This window comes from Haliotis asinina, chromosome 5 (genome assembly GCF_037392515.1).
Source record: "Haliotis asinina isolate JCU_RB_2024 chromosome 5, JCU_Hal_asi_v2, whole genome shotgun sequence".
NCBI classification, from domain to species: Eukaryota; Metazoa; Mollusca; class Gastropoda; order Lepetellida; family Haliotidae; genus Haliotis; species Haliotis asinina.
Genome location: NC_090284.1, coordinates 67,771,276 through 67,783,345, shown reverse-complemented (window position 1 = coordinate 67,783,345; position 12,070 = coordinate 67,771,276). Strand labels below are relative to the sequence as shown.

General features: G+C 37.6%; 1 protein-coding gene across 5 annotated transcripts in view; it reads right to left on the bottom strand.

Annotated features, from left to right (window-relative positions):
* LOC137285116 (protein FAM13A-like) overlaps nucleotides 1-12,070 on the bottom strand; it is a 73,945-nt gene that overhangs the window by 26,412 nt on the left and 35,463 nt on the right. For 2 of the 5 annotated variants that reach the window (XM_067817336.1, XM_067817335.1), the window contains exon 4: nucleotides 8,773-8,824. The exons of 2 other annotated variants lie outside the window; for them this stretch is intronic. Coding sequence is in view for 1 of the 3 variants with exons in the window: in XM_067817333.1 (XP_067673434.1) it covers nucleotides 1,423-1,446 (24 nt within the window). In the remaining 2 variants the exon portion in view is untranslated. Of the gene's footprint in view, nucleotides 1-1,422; nucleotides 1,622-8,772; nucleotides 8,825-12,070 lie in introns of those variants that run through there. One more of the 5 variants, XM_067817333.1, reaches the window with a different exon arrangement.

Genomic DNA, 12,070 nt, shown 5'->3' with positions numbered 1-12,070 from the left:
AAATAATTTAACCATCAGTTATGCATCAGTCTAAATCTCATTGAAATTCTTAACCTTTCCTTTTCTGACATGTGTTTCATTTTATTGGAACAATTTGTGACTTAATGAAGTACTGGTAAGGCTAACTTCTCAATAGACATGGTAATTCATGAAAAATAACTCATGAACACATGCATAACAGACAGTGTGTTAGAAGTGGCCATAAACAAGAAGTTGGGCAGTGTCAAAACCTAACATTTAGCTTCTGGAGCACTTGGCAGACAATTCGATATTTCCACCTTCCATTACAAGCTGGTCTCCCTATCTGCTATTGCACAGAGACACATGGATAGATAACAGGCCTCTGGAAATACACCAAAAATCTATTCAGAGTGCAGCCAGTTCCTTCTTAACATATCCTTGAAATGACAAGGAAAAATTCGGTGAAGGTATTTTGAGGTCAGGTCACTTCTACGCAGGCAAATGCAACTGTTCAGAGGAGAACTGCAGTTGTTGCAGGTGATAATATGAACCAAGCCATGTGCATAAATACTGCACATGCTGTTTTCCTATGCACTAGTATTTAGTTATTAGTGGTACTGAGGTGTACCTGTTTCCAAACAAGAAGCAAACAGGTCTTGCAGGAAGATGCTTTGAAGATAACTGTGGCATAGAATGATTCCATGACTGAAATGAGTACATGAGTGGGTGATAAAACAGAAACAAGATAACCTCATAGATGGGTGATACAAAAATATACTATCATGGATTGGTGGCGAAATTGATATGGAACAGAGGGCACAAGCAACTGATTTGTGTTGATTGCAACTATTCTTACCTGAGAGAATAAGCTTTAATAAAATCCTGTTTAAAGGACAATTGGAATCAAACTGATGGAGAAATAAAAATGCAATTCCAGGAAGGTTAAAGGTCAAGAAAGGAGACATGCTGAGACTCAATGAGTTTTGATGGGAACGAAAAAATGACATGGACTGGCAAGAAAGATAAAAGCACATCCTGCTCTACATGCCTAATGTGTTTACATATACAACTTGAGGCAATGTATTCTGAAGGACTCTCACATAAGCCAGAAATAAATTTGAAGCCCCGGCAAGTAATCTGATAGCTGGGCAGTGTGAGGTTTTGTTTTGAATTCTGTAAATACACTGACAATTCTGGCAACATTTCCCCCACTCTGAAAAGAAGTATGTGATTACAGAAATTAACCTCATAAAACATCTTCATAACGTATGTGTATATTTTTAAAAATGTTTAAACAAAGGATGTTTTGTTGGAGCCCTTCTGAACAAAAATATCTTAACATTTTCTACATGTCTAGATTGCAGAAACATTTTCTACATGTCTAGCTTGAAGAAATATGTCAAGCTGACACACACATGTGAATCCAACAAAATGTTCCAATTATAAGCACAGCTTTCTCACCTGAAACTTTTGGAGTAATCTCATTAGTATCTCCACAAAACCAGCGTGTTGTCCATCGACTGGTAAGGTTTCCTGTTCTTAGAGCAGTGTAATCTCTTCACCAAACCTCTGAACTGCATATCCCTTTTAAACTTCCTAAAGCAGCCTACTTCAACCACATTTTGCTCCCATCAAAACAATGGCTACACCCACTCCACGCTAATTGAGGTCAAACTTTTTCTCAATTGTCTCTAAGCACTGTAAACAATACAGTGAACAGAATTAGCACTGCTGAAGTAAGGCTTTGATGCCCCATTAGCCAGGCATTCATTATGCTCGTTAAGGGAGTGTTGCCCACAGCCACGATCATCTTAGACAGTACTCAGACTGAGTGGAATATCTCTCAGTTCATATATAATTTTATAATTATGTTCATATACTCCTGCATCACTATGATGAAAGTTACAATGTCTGACTGAAAATCACTATTAAAGGGAATATGGTCTAAAACGTGACTAGAGAAAAGCTGAACCTTGAAGACCTTAACTACATACATGTACAATAATAATGATCTGATAAACAAACCAGACTCATCTTTCTGTTGTTATACAGTCTTACCCCACCCAAAATATAAGTGCTAACAAACCACACCGAGACATTTTGTTTTCCTTTCTCAGAATACGCTCCAACTCTGGACTCTGTTTTTCCATTTTTCGTTTATCTTCCCTTCCCAGTCCCACTCCCACAACTACAGGTGCCCCAATGAATGGCACATTCCTCCTTCACACCTCCAGTTAACTGAATGACCTTCAGCGGTATTCCATGGCAAGGTGAAGCAGAGGATGAACAGCAGAGGTGATGGGGGAGGAACACCCACAGATGCTGTAAGAAGATATGTAGATGAGAGTAGGGCAGGGAGTACACCCAGGGTCTGTGATGATCAGGGAACAGAGAACGGACTTTGCTTGCAACAACAGGCATAAAGACAAACTGATAGGGATTATCATATCGGTTTATTGCCTGATTATTTTATTATTCCCAATACTGAGGTTTTAAGATATTTTGGAAAAGTCATTTAATATCCTAGAATTAGAACTGATAGAGATACATGACTTGAGATGGTATGTGTGATGTAGGTGAAGAAGCTCTTCTACAATAAACACCTGGAGACAGAATGGCGAAGGAAGATTGACTTCTTTGATTGACATTCTAGAAGTTGGGTAGATGAAAGACGAGGACTATTTTATGGATGTACAACTTCTTTAAGGATTGGTGTGGAGTTGGGTGCAGATACAGGGAAGAAGAGACCCCTGTAGACCACGAGTGCTTGGAATATACTAAGTGTTAGAGCACAGGTATAGGGGAGAAGAGACCCCAGAGATAGAGTGAGTGAGTGAGTTTAGTTTTACGCCGCACTCAGCAATATTCCAGCTATATGGCGGCGGTCTGTAAATAATCGAGCAGGGAATATACTGAGGATTTGGGGGGTGGAGGTATATGATGTGGGGCATAGGGAATAGGGAAGAAGATACCCCACAGACCGTGAGTGCAGGGAATATACTGATGATTAAGGTGCAGGTATATGATGAGGAAAGAGAAACATGAAAAAACATGGCTATAATGTTACAGTGTCTGCACTTCAGGTATCAAATATCACACAAGGATCAACTCTGATCAGGCAAGTTAAATCCATAAATGTGTTCATACTTGATCCCAACTTCAGAAAACTTTACCTGCCATTATATTACAAGTGTCTGAGAAAACTGCCCAGTGACCTGACATTTTCATTAAGCTTACACACAATGCACTGGTTTAGAGTTTCCCTGGTTCAACTGAGACAATACATACTTAATTACAGACCTGCAATGCTATCACAGATGTGGTGTGTTACTTCCAACATTGATCACTCCCACATCTCTTACCCCTAAATCCTTCATTTTGAACACTGTGAAGACCAAGACATTATCGTTTCTAGCACATGTATCTAAATCATATAATCAAAGCTTAATAAATAACACAACTACATCAATTTAGTGCTACAGCCTTGATCATTACACCAGAGGTTCGGGAACTGCCATTTAATGTGTCAATGCAATGAAATCCGACATCAACTTGGAAATATATGTCCAGAAAAATTCATTTGAGTGATCTGCTAATTAACTTTTAGTATAGACAGACATTAAAACATTTCTTCACCTCCCACATTAATCATCATGTCATCATAGTAACCTAAAAAGCCCTTGAAGTATTAGGAGCTCTAATAGCAAAAGCATACCTTTTCGAAAATTGAATTCAATCAACAATTTATCGAGTCCATACATCACTCCTTATATCACAAGGAAATTCAAGAAAAAGTACCTTAAAAAGCTATAATTCACGGGAATTATTCATAATTTCACAGAGCAGACTTGAGTATAATATGCACACATTTCAGAGCCAACAGCTGCTCCACATGTAAAACCTAGAACGCTACCATGATCAATGGTCCTGCAGCAGCCGTTCTACAAGTCCTGGACCACTTCCTTGTACTAGCTGTTGTAACTGCCTACCTCCAGCCTTGACAGGTGCAAGTCTCTACACTCAAGCAGTCCATATAAGACCAGGACAAATATGTAACAATGCGATCTGAACGGACTAACACACATCAAAGGAGCATCAGCTACATAAATGGCTAGGTCTAATGGTATCTCTTGGAACCTTGTCACAGTTTATGGAGGCAAGGAACCGCACTGAGTCGGACATCTAGGTTAAAATAGGAGTGATTATTTCTGATGATTAATGTGCTGTCCTTCAAAGACATCTATCTGATCAAAGTTATGAATGGCAGTATCAGCAGGCTCTATATCACAGCTCAGGAAGACATTTGGGATTTTCTGTCTCGTATCAACAGCCAGGGAAGCTCACGTGGTCCAACCAGTTTGATCACCGGCAGATCAAGACAAAATTTCTACCTTTTCATTGAAAGTATTTTGTTTGTTTAATGCCACACTCAGTAATATTTCAGTTACACTGTGTCACTGTAAATAATCACATCTAGATCAAACAATCCAGTAACAAGTCAGCAAGTCTGACCAGGCAATCTTGTTAGTGTCCTCTTATTACAAGCGTGAGTTGCTGAAGACAAGTTTTAACAAAATATACTCATGAGTAGACTGAAATGATAGTGTACCTAAACTTACTAGGGCTGGGCGATAAAACTGGTCAACCAGTATAATGCAATTTAAACTTCACAATACGATCTAGTGTGGTACACTTTTCATGAACTGGTTCAGCCGATATGACCGGCAAGTTCCATGAGTGAGTGTTTTACACCACACTCGGCAATATGGCAATGGTATGTAAATAACTGAGTCTGGAGCAGACAATCCAGTGATCAACAGCATGAGCATCAATGAACTCAGGTGGGATACAATGACAGATCAACCAAGTCAGCAATCCAGAAAACTTGATCCCATTAGTTTTCAGTTGTGTACCTATCAATCCAGTGATTGACATAATAAGCACTAAGAGGCGTTCCTCTTGATCCAAGTACAAAGACATGCAAAGTTGCTGAGTCAGTTTAATTGCTTAACGACACATAAAAAGAGATGAGGACGATTTCAAACCTGGAATCACCAGGAAGAAAGGCAGGGCAGATAAGCAAAAACAACTGTGCCATGTGCATTAAGGAGCCGAAAAGAACAGCAATCCTCCGATAAAGAGAAAGTCATCCTGGCTACATTGAGTTATCTTGGACAAAAAGCCATTTTAAATTGATCAAAGATTTGAAGTTATGAACATACCCACCTTGAATTCAGGTACAGTTTGTTCATATTCAGTGTTTCACTATGAACACAGCACAACATTTGATTGTATGGGTTGACAAATCCACAGGCCGACTCAGCAACTGTTGTGTCCTGCAATCTTGGTCACTACCAACATAGTGTTACTGACCCAGATAACATGTAAGGTCAAATACATTTTCACGTCACATTTGACATTATTGCATTTATGTAGCAATGAAATGTGCATGTTTGCTTAAATGGTTTGTAAGTATTCCTGTATTAAAGTGCTAGACCACTGACACACCATCATCAGCAGCTGAAAGTTTTACATGGATATTCTCTCAGACATCATACTGATTCAGAACTGAACTAAACTGTCCCGTCCCGTCCTGTCACCTCAGTGATACTGACTGTGTAACCAGACATTCAGTATTCTAATTTTTGGCATGTTGGAGCCGAGGACTGAACCACCCACCTTCTGCCCTCAAGGCAGACTTTCCATCAACTACACCACTGAGGACAGTGCTATTGCAAGGGATAAGGCGTTGACCTGAAAACTAGTCTTACAAACCACCTAGGTTAGATTTGGGGCTGGAAAAACAACTGAATCTATTTATATTTCTGACATAACTTGATTGTGTATAAATAAGGCAGTCTAGCTCTTTTTCTTTCTATATATTTTGAAATGTGTGAACATCTATGTATCCTCTTAATGATGATAAACAAGAAGAGAATGTGACCAATATCACCTCGCAATGGGAGTCTACTGCAGATTATTCTGCAGCCAGAAGTTCACTTGCCATCCTGTGCATTCGATTTAACAACAGAATCATGATATGGTTGATTATTCTTCCTAAATTGCTAAAGTGCAATCAACATATTCTTATGATTTCAAAAGTTATGCACATGCAATCAGTAAGTTCCTTCATCATTCTAAGAAACTTCCTCTAGCTAGCAGACTAAGGATAGAAAAGCATGGACTTAATCTGCTAAGTGCAGGAAGTGGAGTAACAAGTACAAAAAACAAAATAAAGCCTCAAAAATAGTTACCTTGAACATCACAATATATGTATTTTAAATCATGAATGAGTCTGACTGTATTTCGTTACACTCCACCACTGAGACTAACAAAACCTAGTAGAGGGTCGTGTCAGGTAACATTTGAGCGACCAGTGACTGTCCAATCAAACGCGAGACGGTTAAATAGATTTAACCAATCAGACAACGGCTACTATTTAGGGATCAGATGGACTTTCAAAATATTCAGGTCACTGACACAGATCTCTCCTCAAACAAAATTCTGCATATAACACAATTATTTGACCTGCAGTATATACGCTTTTGGGTTTCTGTTGACATGGTTACCATTAGCTAATATTTCTGCAAGATGACATCCTTGAATACTGCCAAAACACTATTTTCAGCGACTGTTTACTCACCGTTGTCATGGTTGTACGTACGCCATGTGCATCACCTGGAAGCGTGCGTACGCTAAATAGCATTCGGAATCGTTCGGGTATGAACCTTTTCGAGATAAAAAGTTCAAAAGGTATGTGCGAATGTCCACTTTCACAATTTGGTAAGCTTAGTTCTGATCGGTCATTCTCAAAGGTTACCTGACGCGATCTCCCATAAGGTTTTGTTAGACTCAGTAGTGGATAAGTTTACTTAGACTGTCTAAAGGGACACAACTCTGCTCTGCAAATTGTGGCACCTCAGACAACTGGGACTCCTATTTGATGGTGAGTAGTTCAAGCAAAACATAAACCACGAGCCTCAGCATCAAGCATTGTGTTAAACAGTTTGACACAAATACACAGTAACCAATAACACATTGTTAAATACTTGTGATCCAAAAGAACATTTCTGAAGTAAAGAAGGAAATAACCTATGTTGCAAAATCTATAACAGGTATAAATTAATACAAAATAACAAAAATAGCAAAGATACAGAATAGCTGGCGGCATGCATCTATTATAACTACATGCTGCCTCATCAATGAGAGACACTCTGAACATACCTTTGCCATTATAAAGATTGCATCACAATGGCCATCAAAACAGTTTCACTATTTCTTTTGAAATTATGAGCAAACATTCATGAAGTAAAATCTGTATGCACAAGAGTACATATTACAACAAAAACTCAAAGCAAAAAAATTTCTTTTCTGAAACTATGCAAGTATACACAAACAAAAGCATGTCATTAAAATAAAAATAAAATGTTTAAACAAACAAAACTAAATTAGCAACACTGGAAACACTGTTTGCAAACATTAAACTCAACAAAATTTTCTAAATAACTACCGTCAAGCTCTGAACCAAGCATCATGCATCATGCAATGCAAAATCAGGCAATAGTTTGCACAGAGAACAATTGTTAACAAGAACAGACTGGGGATGGTGGTGGCAGAGATCTACATGCATGCTATACAAATAAAATTTAAATCCAGTTAATCTGTCTCAGGATTATACCAATTGTATTTTCATGGAGAGCCAACTTTCTCACCAATGCAAAAGTGTTGTTATGCAGGTGAGTTAAGACATATATATCTGCATGGTATTAAATAGCTGAGTCTCAAAGATATACTAGGTAAGATATTTGTTCACAAAACAAATAGACATACTGTAAAGTGATTAAAGATTTCCATAAAAGATTGTTTGGATGTTTTGAAAAAAAGCAGAATCCAGTTACAATCATAGAAGAGACTGGGATGCTTATGTGTGTACATAAAATTAAACCTAAATACAGTTTGCGTTACTTCACAAAACACAGGGTTCTTATGAGTAATTACACCGTCCAATGAGACAAAGGCTTCATTATGTCATTTCATCACACGATGACTGAAACGACAGATGCTCAAACACCATGTAGCTCCAGGTCTGAGATACATGTACTGACCATACAGTCTAATGAACAAGTGAGTCAGTAGAGCACTAATCCTAGCATTTCCAGACAAAAAATACCAGGAATGGTCCACAAACATTGTACCACTAGGGAAGCCATGTTTCAATCACTCCTTCATCTTACAAGATGGTTGGGGGTAGCTTTTACTTCAAGACAATACCTAAGTTCTTATTGAAAATAACTGTGAAACATATAAAAGTCCAAACATTTTTTGGGTGCAAATTTGTAAAGAATACATGACAAGCAGCATACTGACCTGACAATAGAACAATTCAAATTCTAACAGAGCTTCTTCAAATAGACAAACATTAAAGGTTTCCATGTCACCAGAGACACTCCCCTGATCCATTTTGGATTCAGACATTTACATCGTCATGAAACACTAGCTCCAATGACACTGTATGAGTATTGTAAGTAGCCATACAGATTATCAAATACGTAGATCACACATGAGGGTGAGCATACTGTCTAAACTTGTAACACATACAGATCACCCACCTGTACAAGCAAGCAAGATGGTGAAACCAAACTGGCTACAAGAAAACAAATATTTGTTGATTTCAAATCAACTTGTTTCAAAACAGAATGTCCCACTTGTGACCACTTTAACACCTTTACCAGCAAGCAATATTCACTACTTATACTACACATGCCACCACCATCATGTAGGTTGGAAAGGGTCAACGGGAAATCAACAAACCTGTCTGTAATGATGGAGAGATCTCTACAAGCTAGAAATATTATGACATGATCTGAAACGAAACATTTAGCATGTTAGTCACACACAATGTCAACAGCACTCAGGTGCCAGGCAGTTATACAGGTAAAGACATGGGTGGATAACTGTGTTAATATCAGATTAAATGAAAACAGTGGCACATGGTTATAGGAACATGTGGGTAAATATAGTATGCATGACATACAATGTTAGCAGATGGAATGACAAAAAATCATCATCATCATCATCTGTAAATTCTTACTAAATATGAACGTCTAAACCATCACATTTGTTTACTGATGAGTGATGAGCTGTATGACATCAGCCTATGAATAAATGGAATTTTTTTCCAAACCAGTGACTGACATCATCATCATCATCATATGAAAATTCTCACTAAATTCTTACTAAACATGAACATCATCATCATCATCATCATTATCATCATCATCATCATCTCCTCTGTGGTCATCATTATTATCATCTTCATTTAACAATAACTATTCTTGGTTAACATCACTGTCAATACTTATCCTGCAGACTCGTCTTGTGTAACAGCTGCTGCATCAAATGTATCATCAAAATTAAGGGACCATCTGACTATTCTGATCCATAACTGAACCAACCATTAAAAACCACTCCTTAAATTTATCCCATACACCACAATTCTCATAAAGGACCATTTCTCACAACATCTTATCAACAGATAATCTGAAAGATTGATGGCAGTAAAAATCGTGCATGCCAGACTGTAAGCTTGAAGTTCAGGATAAAGAATGAGATCTTCATCTCGTTTTGTCAGTGTGTTCCACAGTTAGTCAAGGACCTCATGCATTGTGGTGTCCAACTACCGCTGAGCCTACTTCCACTCTCATTGTTATTCATAACAGCAAAGCTGTTTTGTAGTACATATATTGATGATATACAACCCATGCTGTAAATCGGGCAGCGAGTATGAAGCATTATGACTAAGTGTTGTATTGTTAACAAACCTGTCACAACTAACACTAATAACAGTAGACACACCATAACAGAGATATAAACCAGCATGACTGTGGTGATAATAAGCATAGATTCAATGGTGCAGAATTCAAATCGTTCAGCATCCAGTGACAAATGACCTGCAGCCTGTCCACAAAATTATGAAGTGACAAAGTGACTCTAAATCAGCTGTTTGAATAAGAGATGTGATATGGTGATTTGATATCCCATCACATTCAATTGACAGAGTAACTCAAGCCTGAGCATAGAGTTATGTACAAACCAAACAATCTATTTTAACAATGAATTAACTTGTTGACTGTTTGATGAGGGCCATATCGATGAATGTTTCTGCCTAAACAAATAACAGAATTGGGTTTTTATATTACCCATTTAACTGGATTTATAACCAACCTATGACTGTACAGTAAGCAACTACACAGCGTACCTCAGCTGCAGGAACTTGTTACAACACACAATACACATCATACATGATTAAATGTTATCTGAGATAAAGGATCAACACCACAAAGTACCACATGAGTTCCACATTCCCAGCAGTTACACAGATATATTACTTGCTTGTAAGCAGGGTCCATTGAAAATAATAGAAGAAGGTTCACCCAAAGAGAAAGTGACATTAATATGAGAGGTGAGATAATATACAATACAACACTCATCTTGACATCATCTTTTCTGTCGGGTCATGATGTACACCAAATTGTGACCATGCAAGCCAAGACAGAACTCATAGTACCATACATGACACATGGTGACATAATACAATACACATTGTGACATGATACAATACACACTGTGACATGATACAATACACATTGTGACATGATACCATACATATTGTGACATGATACATTACACTTTTCAACACACATGTGAACGAGCACCAGACGGAAGTTCCACTATTTTAACATGTTTATGTGAAGTATACATAAATCACCTAGTCTGTGTCACGTTAGGAAATTATGACTTGGATATTTTTGGGGAAATAAATGTTGTACACTATAACTCATCCAATAATACGATAAAAGCCCTGAATGTATGTGTATCACTTTGTATAATGTTTCCCCCCAACAACACAGAATGTGCATATACATACCTCCTGGCCTAAAGAGCAATCAAGTTTACATATAGGATTCATGCTTGACAATAACCAGGCAGTTCAACAATGTCAGTCACCTCATTTGTTTTATGGTCTATATTTATATAATTTTTTTTTTTTTAGCAAGGTGCTAAAAATAATAGCTTGGTTGTTTTCGAAATTAAACTATCACAGCTACATATGATTTTGTACTGTCAGAAAATACTTGTTAGACAGGTGGATAAAATTAAATGCCAATTCTGCAGACTATTTGGAAAGAAACATTCATACACAATTACTTGGCCTACACTAGTTTTCACCACAAAACAATTTTGAAAAAAATACTAAATAGTAAACTGAATCAGATTTGTATTAAAATGTTTTGTAACTGCTTAACTGTGTGGTGTAAAAATAAACATACTTCTCCCGACCAGATAAATTCATGATTATGAACAATGATCCACACCATGAAAGTACATTCAAGTAAACTACCAAGTCTAACAGCCTATCAACCGGGTCACTCTCCTGACCAGAAAAGAACACTGAGGACAGATTTCAATCTGCAATCACCATGCGATCTTAACAGTTTGTAAACCTCTTCTTGTACTATGACAATGATATGACTCACTCCATCCAAATAAGGTTCTTTGTCTTCAAGTGTAATATTACAAGATGCCTGAGACAATAGTATGACACTAAAACATAATTCTAAATTACTTTCAAGTACACCAAAAAGTTTGGGAACAGAAAGCACTAATGGAAGCTGAAACTATTCCAATGAATGAGATTTTGGTTCTGTTAATATAACAATGAGCCAAAATCTTCCAAAATACTGTTGTCAGATGAAACAATTCTGGATCGACAAGTCCTGACTCAACCTCAATGACAGGATATCACCATTACCGACAAATCACAAGGAGGGAACGAGTCGCATGGTGTGACAATCACAGGTCGGCCAGCTTTAAACACTCACTCAAACTATCTGACAAGGGAAATGCAAAATGTCAAATATGAACTGTATGTGAAATGAAATGTATTCAAAACATCAGTCACAGTCTGGCATTCATACCACTTAATGATGTCTCTGACAGTCGCTGAAACTGATCATCTGAAGGTAAACATGCTATTCAGGACCTGAAGAAGTGTCGGCAAGTAGTACAAGTGCTATCTTAGCATCCCTCACACCCTTACAGTCACACA